At 38.4% G+C, this 26257-nt stretch overlaps 1 protein-coding gene across 2 annotated transcripts in view; it reads left to right on the plus strand.

The window, feature by feature from the left end:
• rb1 (retinoblastoma 1) overlaps positions 1 to 26257 on the plus strand; it is a 199872-nt gene that overhangs the window by 76089 nt on the left and 97526 nt on the right. For both annotated transcript variants that reach the window (XM_035432080.1, XM_035432081.1), the window contains exons 7-8: positions 23129 to 23239; positions 23587 to 23726. In XM_035432080.1, the coding sequence (XP_035287971.1) occupies positions 23129 to 23239; positions 23587 to 23726 (251 nt within the window). The remainder of the gene's footprint in view (positions 1 to 23128; positions 23240 to 23586; positions 23727 to 26257) is intronic.

Genomic DNA, 26257 nt, shown 5'->3' on the forward strand with positions numbered 1-26257 from the left:
GAAAAAGAATCGGAGAATGATATCCCTTTTCCATAATTCAGTTAAATAGCGGGCCAGAGGAGAGACACATTCGCACTTGGGTACCAAAACAAAAAGTTCAGCACTGCTTTCATTTCAAGCCAAATATCGCGGCTGCTGCAGTTGAACTAGCGTTAGCACTCTGCTGCAAACACTGACTATCTTGCACCTGACTTCTTTAAATAGCTTGACTAGTGTATGGTATGCTTGACTGTGTTTGTGCTTCTCTGAACCTTCTGGTTTTAAAAAGGACATCAAACTGAATTTCAGTTTGTAATCGGACATTGTGCCTGCAGTGTAATCAATGGTTGTTCCCCACACAAACATAAAAGAAAATTGGCACCTGGGCTCACTTTAACCCCTTATATCTCACTCAAAATCCAGGTTTTTAAAAAATAGAATTCCCCCGTCTTAAATAAACCCCATTATCTTCAAATTTATATACAGTACAGACATTGTTCAGAGCTTGAAATAGAGGACATTTGTTCCAAAAGGACCAAATCCCCTGATCCTATGGGAGTCTCAACCCATAAACATGCAGGATATATTTATTCTGAATATTATTAAATCCATGTAGTAAAAATGTAGTAATTATATATACTTCTGATACTAGATGAAACCAGATTTCTTTTCTTTTTCCAGTGGTGCCCCAGGATGTATATAACGGCAGGAAAAAAAACTTGGAGTGGATTGAACATAGTAGTGTAATTTGACATGTTTTCCCAAATTTGGGCCCAAAAAGTGGTTTTTTTGCATCAAAGTGCGAAGAGCACACTTTACAATGGTGTCAGTGTTACAGCAGTTCACCTTGAATCAGTGAATGATGAAAGCAATAATTTAAGTGAGTGCCATTTTTAGGTCATTTAACAAGGAAATAAATAAATTAGAGTAGATAAAAAAATATTTGTTTCAAAAGAGCACTGACGGGTGATGTTACTTTTTCACTTTTGAATTCTGATGTCAGAAAATATGGCAATTTGTCTGTTCATGAGCATTTTTGCCTGCACTTAATGCTGCACCTAAATCAGTTGGGTTTTTAAAACATTTAATCTCATTGAAGGCATTATTACACATTTTATTACAAGAAAAAATCACTCCGAAATGTTTGAGATTGTTTTGTTTATGCATATATTTGTCATAATTATATAATCATATTTATATTAATATATTTGAAAATCTAGATGAGACTTTTACGTGTTGATCTTCACCAAGATCTTATGTACAGTGTGTTATGAAGAATTTGTTTTACACATGAGTGTTTATTTTAAATATGGTGAAAAAGAGGCATGCGTATCCCTTCAATGAGAGTGATTACACAGAAGATGGAGCGGCTAATTTTAAAAATTATGTTAAAGCTGTTAATTTTTTGACAATTAGAAATGATATGTTACTTGATTATACTGTAGCATTAATGACATACATGCAAAATAAAGTGTCAAACAACTTTTGCTCTTATCCAAAATAATTTACTGTAACTAAGAAGTAACCTGTAGGCTACAGCTGGCAGTCTAACAAGCACATTATAGAAAAAAGTTTCTCAGTGTCCTCAGGATCAGCAGATAGCAGACAACAGACTAATGGAAAAAGGTGTGCATTGTCTATGTATAGTCCTGCATCTTTTTAATAATGGTGCTCCGCAATGGTATTTGGCATCCTCAGAAAGACATCTCTCTATGGCAAGCCGTTTTAGCTTTAATTCATTTCTACAGGATATTGCAAATACAATTCCAACTAGTTAGAATGCAAATTCTTTATCATAAATTCAATTGTAACTAGTTATAATTCAAGTGTTTTCGTCATTCATTTCAATCAGACCTTTCATTTTTGATATCAAGAATAAAATGTGAACTAGTTAAAAACCTATTATTGATATCAAGAATTCCAATTTTAACTAGTTAAAATGGAATTCCTGATATCAAGAATGCGTATTTTAACTAGTTGAAATTATATTGTTGATATCATAAATTGGCATTTTAACTAGGTCAAATTCCAACTCCCATTGAAATGAATGGAAATGGCTTGACATATCCCTCAGTTTTGTTGCCAGGCAATGTTCAGTGGTGTCCTTGGCTCATTGCGTCCCCTGACGTGGGTTGTCTGGCAACAAGATATGTCTTATGTCTCCCGTGCATCTTCTGACCAGGATCTGTGCTACAGGACAGTGACGTCATCATCTCTGCCTGTAGAGGAGACAGAAACGAAAGGGGCAGTTCACAAAGCAGAACTAAACGCAAAGCAGGGGAGGAACATAACCACGTCCTCGGCAATGGCATCCATGCTTTCTAGTTAAGATGAAGAGCGATGGATGTTGATTTCCTCATCTGATTCCTTTTTTTATGTAACTGTATTTGAATTACCACAAATGTTATGTAATATAAAACTACAATCGACATTTGCTTGCCTTACAATTAGTGTATAGCACTGGTAGATAATAACTAAACTACTACATATTGGGTGTCCACCATCCATAACTGTAATTGTACCTATCCTTCAGACTAGTATCAGTTGTGCCCATATATAAATATACACCATAAATATACATAATACATAATTACATACACTACATGGCCAAAAGTATGTGGACACCTGACATCCAACATCTCATCCAAAATTATGGAATTATAGAATTGATCCACCCTGCTGCTATGACAACCTCCATTCTTCTGGGAAGGCTTTATACTAGAAGTTGGAGGATTGCTGCAGGGATTTGCTTCCGTTCAGCCAGAAGAGCATTAGGGAGGTCAGGCACTGATTGGGAAATTTAGGCCTGGCTCACAGCTTGCTTTCCAGTTGATTCCAAAGGTGTTGGATTGGGTTCAGGTCAGGGCTCTGAGTAGGCCAGTCAAGTTCTTCAACACTGATATGAACACATTTTTATATGGATGATTTCTATTCTTGTTTTAAGCTCCTGTTTGGTTTTACCTACATAAAACAAATTAAATGGACATTTAAGTACATAAACCACATATTAAATATTTCATGTGATTCTGCCCTTTACTTTTATCTTAGCTCCTGTGCTTGGGTGAATAAAGAAATTTTCTTTCATCAAACCATGGCTGTGCACTAGGGCTGTCAGAAATTTTAGAAGTTCGAAAACTATTCGAAAATCTTTCTTTTTTTAAAGTTCGAACGTAAATTTGAGCATTCGAATATTAGTTTTGGATCCCGCATATTGTAATTAACATGCAGGCTTTAATTTCATGCAGTGAATCGTGTTCATGCATGCAAAGTTCATTTCCTGTGCTAACGTTACTTCCTCTGTCAACAAAAAACGTTCTGCCCTGGACCCAGAGCAAGTGGATCGTCTGGTTTTCCTTGCCAATAACCTCTGGTGATACTTTCAGCTCCATGGACACCTAGCCTCGTGAGCCAGTCTCTTTTTTCACTTCGTTCAACATATCTGGTCAGCTAACAATTTAGGCTAAATAATGTTCCCATGGCAGGCTATGTTTCCTTTCTTTTCTCAAGATTTTGATAAAATTGGATGATGAAAGAAGTTAAACAAACTAAACAGAGTAAGTAATTTATGTTGTTTTAGACTACAGGTATTAGCCGTTTGAATAGTTTTTTGTTAAGAAATAAACAGGCATTTCCTATAAACAATCATTTCCCTATGATTAATAAATGCTGGTTTGTGTCAAATTGCATCCACCGAGAAAGTGCTTTATTCATTTGCACATTAGGCTATAGAAACTGAAGGCGGCTCATTTATAAAATTAACTTGCGTGCATATGTCAAGTGAAGACCTGACGTAGAGCCATGACAGTTTCCACGGTCAAATTGAGTCATGTTGAAATTTTATAAATCACTACTTTGACGTGATGCTCTACACACGCGCCACACAGTTGATCTAAAATACGTTTTATAAATGAGGCCCCCGATGTAGTAACCTAGTATTACAGTTCACCGATGTCCTCTATTCTACTGCCCGCTTGTGGAAAATAACTCGTAGGCCAGTTTAGAGGGAGCTTCACGTGCATATTGTCCACGACAATAAGCAGCTTATTTTTGTGAATTATCGGCATATGATATTCAAATATATTCGAACTCTAACTAATTACAAAAGCAAATATTCAAACTCAATTTCATGGAACTTTTGACTACTGTGCACACAATTATGGCAGGGAAAATTACCGCTGGGAATATGTAACAAAAAATGTTGAGTTCACAATGTAATGTAATGATATGCAACCAAATGTTAAAAATGAAATGGCTTATCAGTGGTTTGCATCTTGTAGTGTACCCTCTGTAGTCCTGCTGGTGTAGTCTTCTACGTATGGTAGACTTTGACGCATCTACACCTGCATCCAAGAGTGTTTTTTATCTGTTGGGCTGTTGTCAGGGGGGTTTTCTTCATTATAGAGAGTATTCTCCGGTCATCCACTACAGTGGTCTTCCTCGGTATACCGGGTCTTTTGACATAATTGAGTTCACCAGTTGTTTTTTTTTTTGTTAATGATGAACCAAACTGTTGACTTGGGCATGCCCAGGGTTTTTGCAATGTTCCTGATTGATTGATTTCCATTTCTCATATAGTATATATTCCATTCTGTATATAGCTACATTCTCTAACTGCTTTAATTTTCCTCTACATTAGTTCAGAAAAGCAAAAGACAAGGAGAATGGTAAGCACTTGCCATTGGTCGTTTCTTTAATTTGGCCGCTTCTTTTGACCATCTCTTCAGGCATGAAAAGCAGACAGCAAGGTCTCCTTTGGTTAAGCTTACTGGTACACCTGTAAACGGACCATCTGCAATCCTTGGCTGATATCTTCACTTATGTATTCCCTTAGAATACAATTAAAAACTGCTTTCATAGGGTCTGACATGAGCAAAACATCTTCCTCATCACTCTTGCCATCTGTGGCTACAGGGCTGTCAACAGAGATAGGCTGATTGTACGAGTCTGACTCTGAGGTGGAACAATCAGTCTCGCCACACTCTTCATCTGCCTGGATTGGAGTCCAAAAATATTCTTCTATAAGGCCAGTCCATTGTTTGTTTGCTGCTGCTCCTCTGACGGTTTTTGAGTTTTAAACTCTGGCAATCTCTTTCTCTCGAGTATACATAGCTAGCTAGCCTTTCCTGGGATAAAAAGTTCCCTGAGGCATAAAGTTGTAAGATTTCAATATCAACGATGCCCCCCTCCTGCAGGCGAAACTGTATAATTGATTGGGCATTAACGAGAGAGGTTACATTTTCAGCCAGTTGCACTGTTCTTTTACATACCAACAGTTTTTTTTTTGAAAGGCTACAACTTGTTGTAATAGGGGTAGGGGGATGAGTGAGAAAGAGAAGAGAGTGAGACCTAGGTGTAAGCATGGTTCACCGTTGACAGTTTCAGTTGGTTTCGAGAAAATCTTCATCCAGCCAGTCATCCTATATGTAATTGCTTCTAAACTAATTTGTTTGAATTCCACAATAATATTTATATTGTATTAAAGGCAAGACTTTATTTTATCGATAACAGTTAAAACCTCAAAACATCCTTGTAGCATTCGGTCTGCCGGAGAACTGGATTGGCTTTGGCAGCGCCGGTTGGTGGAGAGAGTGCTTTACTAATCAGACCAGGTGTTAAAAGTGTGCTGCTCTCCACTGTTCGGGGTCGAGACCGGGAGCTCACGCCAAGAGTGTGTTTCTTTATTTGAGTTGCGTTTAATTAAGGGTCCAAGCAGCGAAGCTGGTGGAACCCTATTGTATCTGTTAGGATTATTAGGGGTCCAAGCAGCGAAGCTGGTGGAACCCTATTGTATCTGTTAGGATTATTCTTATTAGGGGTCCAAGCAGCGAAGCTGGTGGAACCCTATTGTATCTGTTAGGATTATTATTATTATTATTATTTTTCTCCGCTAAAAGTGTCTGAGGCTCAGCACCCATAAGTCCTGGAGCAACCAAATTTGGCAGGTGGGTTCCTATGGCCCCACTACTCAGGCACTAAAAAGCACGTACGTCAGCCAGATGGTGGCGCTATAACAAAGGGTAACGCGTAAAAGCCCATAACTCCCACACCATAAGTTAGATCAATACAAAACTTCATCGACCTGTGCATCTCAACGTGCTCTACAACTTTGCCATTGGCCCCACCTTTGTCCGCTATATTGTTTTCCCGCCATTTAGACTTTTTAGTTGGGGCGTGGCAGTTTTCTCCGCTAAAATGTCTGAGGCTCAGCAACCATAAGTCCTAGAGCAACCAAATTTGGCAGGTGGGTTCCTATGGCCACCCACTACTCAGGCACTAAAAATCACCTATGTTGGCCAGATGGTGGCGCTATAACAAGAGGGTCATACTTTAAAAGGCCATAACTCCCACACCATAAGTCAGATCAACACAAAACTTCATCGACTGATGCATCTGAATGTGCTCTACAACTTTCCTATTGGGAGCACCTATGTCCGCCATATGGTTTGCACACCATTTGGACTTTTTCATTAGGTGGGGTGCGGAAAAGCTGGAGCTCCAAATCTAAACGATTACGACATCGAGTAAACTTCTTTACGGCAAGCGACAACCATGGCGACGCAAGTAATCCGACACCGTAGGTCTAGTTTTTAGCAGTGACTGGACGGTCTGACAGTGCCACCTAGCGTGCATGCTAGGATAGGCTACCCAAAGTTTCTTAGTAAAAGCTTTCTGAGAGGATGAATAATTACTTTTCTTTGGCATGGATCCATTTGAAGACAGTATCGGGTGAGTTCGTTAAGTCTTTAAATCTGTCATTATGGTGAGAAAAAGCTAAACCATTTTATTGGTAGTTTTTGAGTTTCTGTGCAAACGCGCGAAAACACGCTGGTATAATAAAACAATGACGGTAATACATATATAGTCCGCTTCGTTCCGTTGCTACCATAACATAACGACCTACAGCTGCAGTTTCTCGCTGCAATTACTAATATTGAATATAAACAAAAGACGCAATTTATGCTGTAGTCTGCCAGTGTCTAAATAAATAATACGGTCCATTTGAAGACAATATCGGGTGAGTTCGTTTACTCTTTAAATCCGTCATTGTGCTGACAGAAATCGTATTCTCAATTTAATATCTACATTGACTGTAAGCTTAGGGTTGTAACTAGGTAGTTGTTCCCTAGGTGACTTAGTCTTAACTCGTCTTAACTATTGCTTGAATGTTCTCATAGACTGCGTTGTTGCTGTTCTTGTTCGTGTTAGTGTTAATCAGTTTAACCTACATGGTCCAAGTTTAACTATGCGGTTGTTCCCTGCACTTAGAACGGTAGGCTACTGCCCTCTAGGGTTTTTGACACACTTGTTCCTCGTTATGGTAATACATTTTGTTGTACGTCGTTCTGGATAAGAGCGTCTGCCAAATGCCTGTAATGTAATGTAATGCAATATTCCGTAGCAACAAGATAAACCCGACATTAGCCCTAAAATATGCCACTACAGCAGTGAAAACGCTGCTCACTGAATAACGAAATAAACGAGACAATTTTGTTTTTTTTCCTTATACCATGTCATTCTACAGTCAATATCTGGGACTAAACATTTCATAAATATACAGATGTCCCTTTTGCGAATGAGTGGTCATATATTGTCTTTGACAATCCGTTGGCGAAATATACGCGCATTTTTGATCACTGGGTAGGCTACGTTCAAAAATAGCTGTGCGTAATACCACACCTGTTGCTTACGTCGTTGTCGCCCTTTTTAGGGCAATTTGCCTCGATTGACAATTCATTTATTCAGTAGGTGAGAGTATAAGCTTTCTAACGATGTATAACATGTCTGATTTTGCTTTTGGAATAGCGTTTTATAGGTCAACGTAACGGAATATTTTCTTATCGCATTCACTTGCGCTTTCACTGTGGCGTAGCATAAAAGACGGTTCACCTGACGAAACGTTGTCAACGATTTTCATAATTTCTTGGAGAGTACTATTATTATTGAGGACTTCAGGGCATAGCTAAGCCATTTCTTTGCTGATAGACCTATCTGACATTGTTTTCTGGCACAAAACAGAAGCGGATAGGACTTTGTCATTGATTTTCTGTCTCTATACTACTAAACACAGATAAAATGTCATGTTGCTATGTAAGTATTACTGCTCAAAATATTTCGTTTATATACGTTCTTTTCGTTATATACGTTCTTTTTGAAATTGGGTGTCTTTAAATAGGTTAGTGGTATTATATAATGTGGATATTTCACACTGCAATGTAAGCGTTAGTGTAATAGTTTTTGTGACCCATGGAACAGTGATGACGAGAGTGTTGGAACGTTGCTAAAATGTGGTAAGTCGCTCTGGATAAGAGCGTCTGCTAAATGCCCGTAATGTAATGTAATGTGGTGGACGGTTGAAAATTATTTTCGTCCCATCTCCATCCATCATTATGCTGAGAAATAGCTAAACCATTTTTATTGATAGTAATTGAGTTTCTCTGCAAACGCGCGAAAACACGCTGGTATAATAAAACAATGACGGTAAATATAGCCTATATATGCAGTCCGCCTCATTCCGTTGTTACCATAATAAAACAAATTTCTTGTGTCTACAGCTGCAGTTTCTCGCTGCAATTACTATTGAATATAAACAAAAGACGCAAATGCTGTAGTCTGCCAATGTCTAAGTAAATAATAAGGTATTCTTCGCGCAGCACGCATGCTAGCAGGAATGTCCAGTTGATTTTTCGTTTCGTTTTTTTAATTGTCGTATTTATTAGGCTATATGAAATATGAATTATTATCCTATCTGTCTCTGAGGCGCTCTGAAATGTGCATTCTCTGCTAAGCTGAGCAATGGGTTGGTATATGTGTCTGACGTAGTGTTGCACAGTACACCGACACTTCAGCACTTTTTCGGTACTTAAAAAAACAAAAAACAAAAAAGAAACGGTTCGGTATTAGAATTTTCCGACGTTCGGTAGTTTTGCGTCAAATGTAAAAGCCAGGGACATGAGTCTCCCGCATTACCGATTGAGAGGATGAAAAGTGTAATTTGTCAGAATCTTCGCTAGATGGCAGTAGCAACTAAGGTTGGCAAGTGAGGTGACCTGCGCTTGTGGATTTTTTCGTGGTTGATACAGCGCAAGCTTAGACTCAGATCACTTCAGTAGCAATAGCTGTTCTAATTTGTAAATATTTTATTATAGGAAGATGCTGTATTGTTATTGAAATATGCTGTTTTTAAATATATTTTACAGTGAAAGACCTGTTTACAGATAATTTACTTTACAATTGTTAAATTTTCGAATTATATTTAATATAGTTTTCTATGGTTTAGTGTTGTAACACTATATTCCTATGCTTATTGATATGTTGAACAGGCTTCAACTTAAAGGTTGTTAGTAAACCAGGTTTTTAATAAACCGTGAATTCGAAAATGAGGTCATCCCTTGTGGACATTACGTTTCTGATCTATTAAGTAATTTCAGTATCGTTAGGTACCGAGTATTGAATCAGTATCGTTTCAGTATCAATTATCGTGATACTAAACCTGGTATCGGTATCAAAGTAAAAATTTTGGTATCATGACAACACTAGTGTGACGCTTTTTTTAGTTGTGGCATGGAAGCGCTGCAGCTGTACATACACACTGGGCCATCTAAGTGTTACGACATGCCATCTAAGTGTTACAACTTAGTAAAGGCCTTTACGGGAAGCGGCCAGGACACGTCCATGGCGACGCAACTAAGTCATCCGCCAGCGTCTCTTACCACAAAATTGGCCATAAGTCATCACTTTTTTATACAATCATCATGATATTCAGTAGATATGTTGGGTGAAGGCGTATGATCATGAGGACAGAGCCATTTCAAAATCGCTCCATAGGGGGCGCGATGGTGCCAATGCTTGGACCCCTCCCAACGCCGCTTGCGGCTTTAATTTAAGTTTTGTTTCTTTTAACGCGACGGGGAAAAGTGAACCGCCACAGAAAAATAGGAGGAGCTGGTCTGCTGGAAAGCAGGCCAGCTACAGAGCGGGGAACTGAAATAGCTGTTGTGGTTTCTTCACAAATGAGCCATTCCAACTCAAAATGATAGAATCACAAAAAAGGAATATCAACATCTTATGTGGCTACCTCTCATATTTGATAGTTAATCTGCTGCCATTGCCATTTAGCTATTATTGAATAGGGCAGATTTATGTGGGCTTTATATTTGAATTTGGAATCAGGACACAAGTGCTTAGTGGTGCTTGTAGAGGTGCTTCATGGTTCTGGCAGTGAAAGTTCTTGTGTGTGTGAGGGTGGAGTGATGACCATTAAATTGAAACGGGAGGTGTGGGGTCATTGAAATCAAGGTTTTTGTTATATTTATTCATATAATAATCCTCCTGAGACCCAGACATTCATGCATGTCCTCTGTAGAGGACATTACATTTGTATATAGATAGTGTATATATATATATATATATATAACATTATTCCTAACAGATTGTTTTTATTTTTTAATATTTGTATTTTCGAAGGTTACTTTAGATGTTCATTTGAAAATGCTCCAAAATGTCAGATCCCCCTCTTTTTCTTGCTGGTTCAATCTCAATGTCTCGGATTATTAAAGACCCCACTATGACTACATTTAAATGCTTTAAATTTCAAAAGCATCTAGACATCCCGTGCTTTCTCGTGTTTCTCAGTGTAACTTTGTTTTCCATGGATAAATGAATGTGCAAAATGCACTAGATGTGGGTAGTTCCGGGCATTGGATTAGCGTATACTTTTACAGGCTTTCTCCTGTACACGGATCTAATGTCAGCCACCATTTTGTCCAGCGTCGTTGCTGATGTCCCTGTTGATTGACAGTAAATTCAGCCAATCAGAGGTGATTTCAAAGCAGAGCGAATCGGAAGAGAGATTGGATAAGAGATAAGGGAATCGCAAACAGTACAGCGGCACAAATCGAGTGCTGCGAGAAGGTTAACATGGCGAAGACATGGTACTGAAAATGTTGTTTGTGCCCCTGTGTGTCCAGTTGGGCAGAAACTACAACTTTGACTATCACCAGCACCAGATGGAGAAACTAGAGAAAAAAAATTCCTGTGGACAGTGCTGGAAAAAGTGGACAGGATAATAAATAAGAAGACTGAAGATTTGAAATAACTGCCAAATGTTCAAGCAGGGTTATTTGTTTCATTTTTTCAATTCATGCACAGTATATCACTACTTTATAGTCAAAACACCAATATTTAATTAATGTTTAATAACCCGTTGCACGTAGAAACATATTTTAAATGTCTGTGAAGCTAAGCTCTGTGACTACACAAAGTCCCCTTCTTTGTTACTAAACCAGTTTGAGATTTCTCTATCAATGAGCCAATTGGAGGGAAGTGTTTCTTTGTTTGATGCAGACTACTTTTGGTACTAATCATTTACAACACAAAGGAGCCAATTATGTTTGTCTCATACTTTTGGTTTTTGCTGACAGCAGATCTGCTGAGCACTGGGACAAAGAGATGCAAGGAATGTTACACAAACACCCAGCTGCATTTTCTCAGTCACCCTTTTATCCAGAAAGTACGAGATGCAGACACATTCAAGGAAAGCATTTTCTTTCCTATTCTTTCTTCTTTTTTTTTTTTCTTTTTTTTTTTTACAATATGTTTTGTCATTTTCTTATTTTATGACATCACATCAACATACAGTAACAGTACAACAGTTTGCAGACCAACACGTACGTTGCACATACACACACACTCAACTTGCACCTACATCGGATAGAATATAAATAAAGCAAAATATTTCTCTACATTGTTTACAATTTCTTTTCAGGTAAAGCCTACATTTCCACCTTCCATGATGTGCATGTATGGTTCCCAGAGCTGAACAAAGTCTTTCTGCTTGCCTTTAGCAATGTAAGTTAGTCTTTCCAGAGCGATACAATCCGCTAGCTCCCACATCCACATTCTCAATGATGGAGCGTCCATACTCTTCCAGTATAGTGCTATAGCTCTCCTGGCTTGAAGAAGTCCAAAATTCATAAGTTTAGTCTGTTTCGATGTTTGCAGTATGTCCTTTGGATATATTCCAAGCACACAGAGTTTGACACTCAAAGGAACTTTGGTATTAAACATCTCTGACAAACATTTTATAACATCTTTCCGGAAGTTTTGGATCTTCAGACATTCCCATAGACAGTGAATTAAAGTACCTTTCTCGTCTAAACATTTAGTACAAACATCTGGAATATTAGCAGACATATGATGAAGTTTGACAGGAGTTATGTACATTCTCATTAACCATTTATATTGAAGGAATTTAAACCTTGTATTTATTGTATGTGCTTGCGCTTTTAAACAAGCATCATTCCAATCCGTCTTGTCAATGTCTTCTTGTATATCAATTTTCCAAGCATTTAATTTATCTAGTGCTGATTCAGTACTATATGCAACCAATATGCTGTAATATTTAGATACGTGGCCCTTCCCTTCTAAATTTACAAGTGTTATTTCCTCAAGTTTTGATAAAGGTGGTATACATGTTATCTGTTTATATTTTGATGACATGTAGCTTTTTAACTGTAAATATTTAAATGTTTTTTAGGGATTTGATATCTCTGACATAATTGATCAAAAGAAAGCAAAATTCCGTCTGCATAAAGATCCATAATTTTCCGAATACCTTTTGGATTTCATGACCTAAATCCTCCATATTTTTTTACCAGATGTAAACTGTTCATTACCCCAAATAGGAGTAAATTGAGACAATACAGGCCTATATGTTTGTGTGCAGCATGCCAAACTGAAATTGTATTTTTAAGAAAAGGATTTTTTGTACGTTTCTTCAATGTCTTAATATCCAAAGAGTATAGATACAGATTTAATGGTAGATCTGGAATGGACTTTTGCTCGATGCTTACCCAGGCTGGGAGCGCTGTTGTACAGAAATAATATGATGCTGAGGTCAGTTGGGCAGCCATATAATACCATCTAAGATTGGGAAGTTTGGTAGCGGCAATAGGAGTGTTTGAAAATAATATTAAAATTTGGGTAGAATAGTCATCTTTATGATATTCATTTGTCCGAACATAGATATAGGCAAATTGGACCAGCGTTTCAGTGCTGCAGTTACTCCATCTACCAGGGGGTCATAATTTGCTAGAATTATTTCACTGAGTTTAGGAGTGATCCTAACACACAAGTACCTAAAACCATCAGTAGTTGTCGTAAATGGAGTATTTACTATGGGACTATGTCCGTCCTCCTTATTAAGAAACATTAATACTGATTTGAAGTTGTTAATTTTGTATCCAGAGAACCCCCAAAATCATCAATTAATCTCATCAGATTGGGAATACTATTTTTTTAATTTGTCAGGAAAAATATAATATAATCCGCTTATAAAGAAATGCGATGATCTATCCCCCCAATTGTAATGCCTGATAATCCTTTATGTGCTCTTACGGCCATTGCTGGAGGTTCAATCATTTGGTTTTAATATTAGGGTTATTGTAGCTAATCTTAATGAATCTGGGAGGGTTCCTTCAATAAGCGATTCTTCATACATGTCAAGAAGTGGCCTTACAAGTTGCCTTTTAAATGTTTTGTAGAACTCTATTGGTAACCCATCTGGTCCGGGTGCTTTACCGCTGTTAATATCCCCTATAGCTTCACAAAGGTCTTTTGCTGTTAATGGACTATCTATGCTATTTTTTCATCATCTGACATAGTCTGAAATTGCAATTGGTTAAGAAATGCGGTCTGAGCTTTTCTATTTTCTGTATCTTCTGATTTGTGTAGTAATTTATAAAAGTCTCTAAAATTATTATTTATCTCTAATAGGTCCATAGTTAAGTTGCCAGATATTGACTTTATACTATTAATTGTTCTTTCAGCTTGCGTTTTCTTTATCCTCCAGGCCAATAGTTTACCTGCTTTTCCCCTTGGACACAATATGTTTGTTTAGTCCACATCAAACTTTTAGCCACTTTGTCAGTTGTTAATTTATCATAATTAGCTCTCATGACAGATAGATTATGTAATTTGTCAGGGTCATTGTTATTATAAATTTCAGTCTCAGCTTTTTAAATTTGGTTTTCTAATGTTCGTAGTTTTTGGTTGTGCTGTTTGGTTTTAGAACTTGTGTAACTAATAATTTCTCCTTATATAGGCTTTAAATGCTTTCCATCTAATGCTGGCTGAAATTCCATCTGTATTTAATTCAAAATATGTATCAATGCGACTTTCCACAAATTTAACAAAAGCTGTATCCTGTAACAGATAAACTTGTAGCCTCCATCTTGAGCAATGTTCAAACCTACCCAAATGGATCTCCATAGATACTGCTGCATGGTCACTAATTACTATACTATTGTACCAGCATTTTATGACATTAGACAGTAGTTCCATAGAAATTAAAAAGTAATCAATACGTGAACGAGTTTTATATGAGCTTGAGTAACAAGAGTACTCTCTTTTGTTTGGGTTCTTCGTTCTCCAAACTTCAATTAATCTTAGATATTTCATATGATTACTCAGTGTTTTTCTAGTTTGTACATGAGTTGTATCAATTTGAGTGGATCTATCCAATACTGGGTCGGGGGCACAGTTAAAATCTCCTCCGATAATAAGAAGTCTCTCCAAGGCAGACAGTTAAAAATAGTCTTTCGAAAAATGATGGGTTGTCCTCATTAGGGCCATAGATATTTATAAGATTTAGTTTTTGTGACAAAATATTACCTTGAACAATAATATATTTCCCAAATGGGTCTTGGGTAATTTAATTAAATGGTATTGATTTGTGTATGAGGATAACTACCCCCCTTGCATGAGTACTATAGGAAGCATGAAGTACTTGGCCTGGCGATCTTTTACTCATGATGTATTTCTGAAGCTATCAAATGTGATTCCTGTGAAAAGACTAGACTGAAAGAAAAGACTTTATATTTAAAGTAATAATCTCGAAGAATTTCATTAAAATTAATGTCTTAAGTCACTATCTATCGCTGCATTGGGTAACACAATGGTGATTGAGCCTATTTTTATATTAATTTATACTATTATTATTATCATAATTCATGATTAAAAAACTTGGTGTCTGTGGCGACATTCCCGGGAAAAAATCACAAGCGGCGCACAGTTAGTGACGCGTTTTTCATCACCCATCAGTGGTTGGTCCGCCAGAGAGGGTAGGCTGAACTAACGCAACAGGCTCGCTCTTCAGCTCTCTTGTGTGTGAGCGGCGTACTGTTTTTTCCGGTGTCTGCATGCGTTATAATAACAGAGAAAGGGGGTTTGGGGGAGTTATGGAACCCAAAAAAGTTTTTGTGTAACATGAGAGATCATATTATTTGTTGATGTAGATTTCGTATTACATTTAATGACAATGTAACTTTACTAAATTACATAGCTATTTGCACAGCAAACGCTAGCTACCGGACCATGTCAAGAAAGACAACATTAGTTTAGACAACGTTGACGAAAACTTGGCTTGTTTTGTTTATATTGTTTTGTGTGCATTAGCTAGTATTTTGAACGTTCAGAGTAATAACAGTAATGAAATGATCTGGGGAAAACCTTCGGGCCGCATGGAGACTATGCATGTCCAAATATGTAAGAAAAAGAAAAGTGCTTAGCACGCTCTAAATTAAATTGTTGGGCCAATGCACATGGAAATGTTTAAACATGCACATGGAAATACATTCCAGCCAGACCCCTCCATTCCACTACCTCAGGATGCCTGGCACCTCCCCCTCTTCGCACTTGCGCTTCCCGATCACGTCTCCTGTCTGTTCTGGCCCCACGATGGTGGAATGACCTTCCTGTGGAGGTCAGAACAGCTGAGACCCTGACCACCTTCAAGCGACAACTGAAGACTCCTCTTCAGGCTGCACCTCTCCCCATCCCTCCCTACCTCCCTGTAATCTCTAAATTGACTGTAAGCTTAGGGTTGTAACTAGGTAGCTGTTTCTTAGTTGACTTAGTTAATGCACTCGTGTCTTAACTACTGCTTGTATTTTTTGCATTGACTGCGTTGTTGCTGTTCTTGTTTGTGTTAGTGTTAATCAGATTAACCTACAGGGTCCAAGTTAAACTATGCGGTTGTTCCCTGCACTTGGAACGGTACTTCTCTCTAGGGTTTTCAACACACTTGTTCCTCGTTATTCTTCCACACTTTGTTGTATGTCGCTCTGGATAAGAGCTTCTGCCAAATGCCTGTAATGTAATGTAAAATGTTTCACATTCACTCAAACGAGTGAGCAGACAAAATAACCTATATTGACCCATCATTAACCTATAATCAGTACCTTGGGTGTTTTTTTTTTTTTTTTTTTTGGTCATTTTTGCTGTTTTTGCTTGTTTTTTTGGTGGTGAAAGAACCATGCTAAACAACTAAAATATATTTAAATATCTGGTATCTGCAACCTGGTTTGCTGTCATGTAGATCACACTATACAGTGGTTGAGGTACTTTTATGAAATATTGGAACTGTTGCACTTACAGTTGAGGTGAAACGTTTACATACACCTAGGCTAAAGATATTGCCACATGTGGCTATATTTAAGGGCCTACCTTTAGAGCCACTGCCTTCTTGCCCTGTGGGGGAAAATCCAAACAACTCAGCCAAGACCTCAGAAAAAGAATTGCGGACCTCCACAAGGAGCAATTTCCAAACAACTGAAAGTACTGCGAGCATCTGTACAAACAATTGTATGCAAATATAAAAATCTGGGGACCACACAGACACTGCCTCGTTCAGGAAAGAGGCACAAATTAGCTCCCAGGGCTGAGCGAACTTTGGTTTGAAAGGTTTAATTGAACCCAAGACAACAACAAAGGAACTGGTGAAGGAGTTGGAGGCATCAAGGTACCAAAGTATCTACATCCACCATTAAGAGAATCCTACGTCGCCATGGCCTGAAAGGCTGTTGCGCAAGGAAGAAGCCCCTACTCCAAGACCGGTATAAAAAAAGCCAGAATGAAGTTTGCAGGTGATCACCAGGACAAAGATCTAGCCTTTTGGAGGAGTGTTCTCTGTTGGTGTCCGGGACACCGTGAGCCCGGCGGCTGTATGAACCCGTGAGATGTAGAACGTAGGCTATTTGAAAGGTGAACAGACAGTTAATGACCCAAATGCAAATATTCATGTAGGCTTTCATAGATTTAAAACAGCATTGAAATTACGTAAAAGAAAACTGGCAATAGAAAAGCTGTTCAAAAGCATCATCTTCCCTTAAAACGCTATTAGTCTCGAGTATTTAAATAAAGTTTACACTCCTGGGCAAATAAAAAAAAAAAAAAGGGCCATGCAAGCCCAAAATGGCAAAATATTAAGCTTTTAATGGTCTTAACAACAAATCATTGGTCAGAAAATTAGCAATAATTAGACAAATGCACTCCTGAGACCTCCTGTGCCACCATTTGCTCGTTTACTTTTGCTGCAGTGAACTGTTTGGGGAAAAGCTAGAAACAGGGGAATTCACTTATACAGTAGACAAATTAACATAATGTCAAATAAGAGTCATGTTTTGTATATGGTTGCATATCATTTGCATGCCATGACTTCCTGATGTCTGTGACCTATCAACATCATCAGAGTCCGGATATCTTATTGCCAGGTTTCCTACAAGCGAGACAAAAACTCTTTGCATTTGGATCGATCTCTATGGGCATTGGGGGGTGGGACTAGATTCAGCTGTAAATTATGCTGATACAGTATGGAACGCATTTGTTGGCTAAATGGCTTTAAGTCATCAAGGGTCCAAGGTATCAAATGAGCCTCAAACCACCATGCTGCTGCAAGATGTGCAGTAGATAGCCTACTACAAGCATTGTTTCTCCTGAATATTTTTTCCATTGAGTTCAACAGGAAAATTAATCAGGAGAAACAATTCTTGTAATATCTACTGCATATCTGGCAGCAGCATGATGATTTGAGGCTTAGAGAACAGCAGCAATGGTTATGTGTGGGGTGGTGCTGAAATCTCACTTGTTTAGCAGGCGTCGAGGGCTAAGGGCGTGTACACACTGTCCGCCTTTTTCTGAGCTGCCTCCGTGTTTTTTTTACATGTAAACCTATGCGACCACACGGCAGAAAAAAGTAGCTCTGAAAAGGCGGTGTATCACCCACCTTCCCTAAAAAACAAAAATGGCGGGCAGTGTGTGTGTACATGCCCTAATGTGGGGGCCTCCTCTGTAACTTGTTTTACAAATTGTAGAGGGGGAATATGACTTGGCCACACAGCCGGCGGTGGCTATGGGCAAACGTGTCTTGCCCACCCAATCAAACGTTCCATCCAACAGACCACCCCCCCGCCCCCGGTCGATTGGCCCTGCTTGGCCTGAAAAAAAATTTCAGTCAGTAGTTTTTTTTTTTTTTTTTTTGCTTTAATCCCTGTATACATCATTGTAGAGAATTGTGCTTTGCCATTTTCGGTACTTTGCGTTTAATAAACTTTATTACATTTACACGGTTGTCTGTATTGCTATTACTCTTGTGTTGAATTTAGTCAGCCACTGCTAATCAAAAGAACTTTATAGAATATTTTCGCCTCTTAGCTAAATCATTTATATTAATTTAGTATTAGCTGAATGTATGATATTATGATTTGGTTGAGATTGACTATTAATGTGTAATTTTAATAATTTAATTATTAATTTAAAGTGCTAATTTATAGTTTGTATATTTAAAATTATGAGGCTGATTATGCTATATATGGAGGAAAATGGGTGAGGCTTTTAAACCGAAGAACACCATCCCAACTGTGAAGCATGGGGGTGACAGCATCATGTTGTGGGGGTGTTTTGCTGAAAAAGGGACTGGTGCACTTCAGAAAATAGATGGCATCATGAGGAAGGAGGGTTATCTAGAAATACTGAAGCAACACCTCAAGACAGCAGCTAGAAAGTTAAAACTGGGTCTTCCAACAGAACAATGATTCTAAGCATACCTCCAAAGTTGTAACATAATGGCTTAACCTCTTAGCGCACAACCCCTAGTGGTGGGCACGCCCGCGTGCCTAAATTACTAAACTCAAACATTCGGTGCTACTGCAACCAAAGTGTGAGATGAAAACAGAAACGCGTTGTTTCAGTTTCATTAGTAGACGATACATGACAACTATGCCGAAAACGGAGTTTCGCAGCCCCACCATTGTCGCTCCCGTCGTTCATTTAACACACACCCCCTCCCTGCAGTCTCATCTAAAAAACACCCCCCACCCTTGACATAATGGACAATATTGTCTATCTTGGCATTCATAAAAAAATTCTTTCACCACTAAAAAATCGTATTCCGTCATAGCAACAAGATAAACCTGACAATAGCCCTAAGATATGCCTATACAGCAGTGAAAACGCTGCTACAGTCAATATCTGGGACTAAATATTGAATAAATATAAAAGCTTACTGTTGGTTTTACGTGTAGAGATGTCCCTTTTGAGACTGCGTGGTCATATATTGTCTTGGACAATCCGTTTGGGAAATATAGACGCATCTGTGACGCCTGGGTATCTTCCAAAATAGCTGTGCGTAACACCACACCTGTTGTTTACGGCGTCGTCGCCCTTTTTAGTACAGTCTTGACTTGATTTACAATTCATTTATTCGGTAGGCGAGAGTATAAGCTTTCTAACGATGTATAACATGTATAATTCTGCTTTTGGAATAGCGTTTCATAGGTCAGCGTAACAGAAAATATTCTTAGCATAGCATTCACTTACGCAATCACTCTGTTAGCAGACAAATACGATGCACCTAACGAAACGTGTTCAAGGATATTTCGTAATTTCTTGGAAAATACTATTATTATTGAGGACTTCTGAACATAGCTAAGCCATATGTTTGCTGATAGACCTAGCTGACATCGTTTTCTGGAGCAAAACAGAAGCGAATAGAACAATATCATTGATACTGTCTCTGTCTGTATATACTGAACATAGAGGAGATTTCATCATTGCTATGTAAGTATTACCGTTCAAAATATTTCGGTTATATACGTTATTTTTGAAATTGAGTATCTTTAAATAGGTTAGTGGTGTTATATAATGTAAATATTTCACACTGTAATGTAAGCGTTAGACGGAAGTGTAATAGTTTTTGTGAAGCATGCAACAGTGATGACGTCAGAGCTGGAACATTGCCAAAACGTGGTGGACGGGCGAAAATTGTTTTCATGTTGTCTCATCCCCATACAAGAAAACATACGAGAGTACAGAGTATAGAAATACACACGAGTTAATTATTACACATTTAGGTACTGTACCGCATTGTGTGACAATATTTTTGCATTATTTTTTTAATCTGATAGCAATGTTTCATCTTAAACCCTCATAAGGGGCTCCTTTATATGCTTTATAATGGACAAAAAGCATTTTATTCAATTTTGGAGAGATTTTGGATATGTTTCTGGACACCTAGCTATTTTAGACCACTGTACTGACTGAAAGCTTGTAATTCCCATTTGAAAATTATGCAACAGTAATTTTCTTGAGTCAAAACAGTTGATTTGTAGTGAAATACGTGGATATGTTATGATTTACAGCAATGCATAATTTAGAGATGCTGGGTACACTGCTTAGTTTTTGCTTCATACATCTGTAGTAGTTCTACATATCCACCCTTAGATTTTATGAATTTGTGGTCAAGAAGTTTTTGACCTAGCACATGTATAGTTTAACCTCCTACATATATGCAATCTCTCAGTATTTCATTGCAAACTTAAAAAGTGCAAATTTATTTTGGATTTTTTGTCAAAACAATTGCATTTGTGGCACTTTATTTCTTCCAAAATTATGAATATAAACTAATCTGTTAGTATTGTAAATTGTACAAATGTCTTGCTTCATTTAAGCCATTTTTCAAGTCTCTGTGGTGTTCACGTCTGGAGTTATAAAGCTTTAAATAGGGGACCCCCTAAATTGGCAAGGATTGGCAAAATTTGGCTTGTGCCTTAAGAGGTTAAAGACAACAAAGGGAAAGGCCAAAAAGCCCTGACCTGAATCCCATAGAAAATTTGTGGACTGAACTGAAAAAATGTGTCCGAGCAAGGAGGCCCATAAACCTGACACCAGTTGAAATTGATGTTACACCAGTTTTGTCAGGAGGAATGGGGAAAAAATGGTGACAAAGTATTGTGAGAAGCTTGTAGAAGGCTACCCCAAGCATTTGACTTGAGTTAAGGAATTAAAAGACAATGCCACCAAATACTAACAAAGTATATGTAAACTTTTGACCCACTGAAAATTTGATATAGTACATAAGATGATGAATTTGTCTTAGCTATCATTTTGAAATGACCTCTTGTGAACATAAAGTAGATACCCCGATTGACTTAACACAGGAAATGTATGGTAACATGAAATGTGTGAAGTTGTGAAAAATTGTTTGAATGTATTTAGCCGAGGTGTATGTAAACTTTTGGCCTCAACTGTAGGAATTTCACATTTAAATTGACGTTAGCCCACAAGTGCTGATAATCAGTTTTCCGTGATACAATACCTTCTGACGTGGTACAGTGGGATGGTACAGAGCCTACTATTTATTCTAAAGTCTTATTCTTTTGCAATATTTTTCAACTTTATAGTTGATAGTGATATTTTTCTGTGAATTTACAAAAGCGCCCTCTTAACCCCTTCACGCAAACCCCTATCGGCCACAACACCGGTGTCTTGAGATTGCTCAAAACTTAATTGACAAACAATTCTTTTGTCCACTAGAGAGCAGTATAAGCGTTCCAGTGATGTGTGACATGCCTAATTGGATGTCTGCAGTGATTTAAGTCAGAGTGTAACACCAAGATTGGTTGCACCGTTACTGCTTTATATATTCAGCTACAGTGTTTGCAGGAGATAAACTCCCACTCAGTGAGGCATAATTGTTGTTTTCCTTTAATTTATATTAATCTTAAATATAAAATACTATTAAACTTTTCAGCACACGGCAGCTATCCGGTTGGTAGCCTAATGCTAATGGTCATATGGAAGCTGGCGGAAGATAATTGATCTAGATCATTTCACCTTTCATAGCCATCAAGGAATTATTTATAACTCGAAGGGCAAAGAAGGGTGCCTCAGTGCAAAAAGTATAAAACTGGGCTTTCTTCAATTCAGTTCAAGGCACTCTCGTTGGAGGAAGGAATGAGTTTTAAAAAAGCCTTTATTCAATTGGCATGAGGAATTTAAAAAAACCAGTCAATGCCAACGCGTTTTGGCCACATCAGCCTTCCTCCAACTAGAGTGCCTTGAACTGCATTGAAGAAAGCCCAGTTTTATGCTTTTTGCACTGAGGCACCCTTCTTTGCTCCCTTCGAGTTATCTCTGCCCTTTTGTTCAATGAGCTCCTTGTTGGTTCGTCCTGATCTCCAGAGCTTGTAGATATTTCTGTACTTGAGCACCCAGTGATTGTTCTGTTTTTCTTAATTATTTATAACTATTTCCTTATACAATGTTGATATTGAGATTTAATCACGTTAATACATATGTTTAGGAAAAGTCACAAAGGGGAAGCCATTGGCTGTGAATTTTCACGGCCAGTATCGATTTTCTTCATGACTATTGTCATGAAGAAAACTATTGTCGATTTCACTTCATTTAATAACTAAATTATGAAAATAAACTAAACTAAGTTAGTATTGAAAATGGTACAGCTGTCTTGTTCATGTAAGCCATTTCCCAAGTCTGTGATGCACACATCTGGAGTTATAGAGCCTTAAATAGAACACCCCCTCAATGGATAAGGATAAACCAGATTTAGCGTCTGTGGAAAAGGGGTAAAATCAGTTGTTTCTAATGAATAAAATCTCAAGTTAAGTGGCATTAGAATATTTAGCATACAGTCTTTTTAGAAATGCCAGTGCTAACCTTTTTGTCTATTCATGGGAATTTCTCTGATTTACTCCTAAGAAAGCACTTGCCAAAAAAGCTCTTCAGCAGGTATGTGAATCTGTCAAGTCTGAATAGGGCCCTATGTGCACATGGAAGAATGTAAATAGTTAAACCTTTGCGGAGTTGTTTCAAAATTTGTGAATCTGTACCAAGACCACTGGCAGTTGAACACTGTAAAGATGTCTATACACTTTGTTGTACGTCGCTCTGGATAAGAGCGTCTGCCTAATGCATGTAATGTAATGTAATGTCTCCAGCTTGACCTCAAGTCCCAACCCCCAAAATGAGTCTCTCAAGTCTGTGTTTGTCCTGGCCATATCTCTGCTGTCTTCAGGAAGGGTGCTGCAGATGGAGGATGACCTAGTGATTTCCTTCCAGCTGCTCATGTGTGTACTGGAGTTCTGCATTCGGCGCAGCCCTCCCTCCCTGCTCCTGCAGCCTTACAGTAAGCTCCACCCCTTCTGTCCCTCTCCCAGACTGCTCCTGTAGCCTTACTGTAATCCCTGTTCTGAAGGCCCCTCCCCATCCCATGCTCCTGATGCCCTTCACAAAGTCCCAACCCTGTTGCCCCTCCCTCACTGATACTTACTGAATGATAGCATTGCTTTAAATTATTCTTGAATTACAATTTTCTGAAGTCAAAAAAATGCTTGTAATGTTTGTAGTTGTAAGGTATTACATGTGGAAGGAATAGAACTGCTCACTGTAATCAACACATTGCAAACTTCCTGTTTAACAGTGAACGTCAAATCAGTCATTATCTCACAAATAACAAACCACCCTTCCCCACAGAAACGGCTACAAACAGGCTGGTTCAGCCCATGACTCGGACATCCCGGCGCAATCACAGCAAAGGTAAACCCCGCTCCCCTGAAGTGAACCTGCATCTTCTGGAGACCCTCTGCAAGGAGAATGAGTGCAGTGTGGATGAGGTGAGACTGCACCCTCTAAGAGTAGGAGTGGGGAACCTATGACATCTGGTCCTGATATAGCCCATGGATCCGTTTGATGTGGCTTACAAAAAAATGTAATTAACAATAAACAAAAAATATTGTGCTTTACTCTGCTTTATTTCATTCTCCATCCAGCAAGATGGGCTGACGCATGGGCTCTTGGACTATCAAAGCTTTGTAAATAGAAAGCTTAAGTAATTCATTGATTATTTAAAAATTTTCTTCTGCTGTGTCATGAAAAAGTTTAGTATTTTTTTAGAATTTTAGAAGTTTAGAATTTTAGTATTGTGTTTTTGCGGTAGAGCAGAATGAGTTAATTTCCTCTAACTGTCTCTAACTGTATATTTTATACCTGGCAATGGAAAATGGCTACTAAAAAGAAAATTTTGCCAAGAAAATTTTTATGGTTTTTAAGTTTCTCCTCTCATAGTTTGTTTTAAATGTCATTTGTGTGTATTTCGAATGTTTACTTTGCTTGTTTAGTTAGGATACTTGTGCTAGTGATTGACTGATGTTACATTTTTACATGCTGGTAGCTAATTTTGTGAGACAAATCTGACACTAATCAAATCAAAATCGAAACAATTTTATTTTTATCTAGCCTTTTTTACGGAAAGCTGCAACAAATACGCTTTACAGAGTAGCAAGGCAAGAATCAGAGCAAAAAGAGCAAATAGAGCAAACAGCAGTTCTGAACCCCAAAATAGCAAGTACATAAGGTAAAATCTCCCAGTGGGGGGGAGAACCCTCAAATGGTGGTGAGAAAAAACTCTACAATGGGAAGAAATCTTGAGAGGAACCTGGCTATACTGGTTAGCCTGGTGTAAAGTAGCAGTAGAATGGAATGTGGCAGAAAGGCAACTAGGGATCTATCACTGCAAATAGAATGGGTTAAGCAGGTAACAGCTGAGGTGAAAGTAAACAGGAATAATAGATGACCAAATGGTATAGTTCAGTTTAGAGGAGCCGGGTGACTGATCTGGAGCTCCAGGCTGCCTCAAGGGATGGGCAGTGGAGAAACAGGGCTGAAACAGGGCTGAAGGAGTCCGAGACTGTAGAGTGAGGGACAGGGTTGGTGCTCTCCCGTGGACTCAGCTGGAAACAGGCTAGAGCAGTCTTTGAACTCAGGGTGTGGTAAGGGGCGGGAGCCCCATGGAAAGAGAAACAGAGAAGACAAGGTTATGGCTAACTTGACACTTGATGCTAAGCTACCTAGTGTGTCAACTCCGTAAGGCCAACTTGACACTTGAGGCTAAGCTAACTAGTGTGTCCACTCCATAAAAGCAAGCTTGACACTTTAACGCTAAGCTCCCTACCCAGGCCGGACATCCATGTTTAATTTCATAACCTCTGTGATTATATTTGACCATTTAACATGATTATAGGACAGTGGGAATGGCTAAATATAGGACTGACTAAAGAGGTAAGTTTTAAGCCTACACCTAGACAGAGTGTGTCTGAAGCCCGCACATACATGGGGAGATGGTTCCATAAGACAGGTGCTTTATGAGAGAAGGTTGACCACCCATCGTAATTTTAGATACACATGGAATTTTCACATAACCAGCATCTTGTGAACGAAATACTCTTGGAGGAGAGTAAGAAATAAGTAACTCACTGAGATAGTCGAGGGCTAAACCATTTAAAGCTTTGTAAGTTAACAAGAAGATCTTAGCCCATTTAGAATTGACTTAACATAACATAATATAATGACGAGAACAGGCCATTCAGCCCAACAGTGCTCGCCATTTTCCTAACTAAATTAGTGCTCTGATTACCTATAGACTAGTTAGTATCTAACACTGTATCAAGCCTAGTCTTGAAAATCCCCAGAGTTTCTGCCCCTACTACATGACCTAGAGGCTATTCCACACATTGACTGCTTTCTGTGTGAAAAAATTCTTCCTAATGTCTGAATGGAATCTACCTTTTGTTAATTTCCATTTATGTCCCCTTGTTCTACTAACAGAACTCAACCTGAAGAATCTCTTGTAGTTCACTTTGTTGATCCCCTTTATGAATGCCTCAATCAAATCACCCCTGAGTCTCCTTTTACTAAGCTTGAAGAGGTTAAGCATCTTAAGTCTTTCCTCATAGCTTTTATCTTTCATACCAGGAATCAATTTTGTTGCTCTTCTTTGAACTTTTTCCAGAGCCTCTATATCTTTCCTGTAGTACGGTCCCCAGAACTGCACACAATACTCCAAGTGTGGTCTAACAAATGTATTGTATAAGATTTTGGTTATATATCCCAGCATCCTGTTGGCCTTTTTTACTGCGACAGTGCAGTGTCTAGAACCTGAAAAGCATTGATTAACCATTACTCCCAAGTCTTTTTCAAACTGAGCACATTCCAATTTTGTTCCTCCCATAAAGTGATCCTGCCTAATATTTTTATTTTTTGCCATTTTTCTCCCATTTAATCCCCAATTTAATCGTTACACCAATTCCCCGTTTGTATCACGGTCCTGGTCGATGCGCTACCCTACTGTTCGTCTGGGGAGGGTGTA

This window comes from Anguilla anguilla, chromosome 9 (genome assembly GCF_013347855.1).
Source record: "Anguilla anguilla isolate fAngAng1 chromosome 9, fAngAng1.pri, whole genome shotgun sequence".
NCBI lineage: Eukaryota > Metazoa > Chordata > Actinopteri > Anguilliformes > Anguillidae > Anguilla > Anguilla anguilla.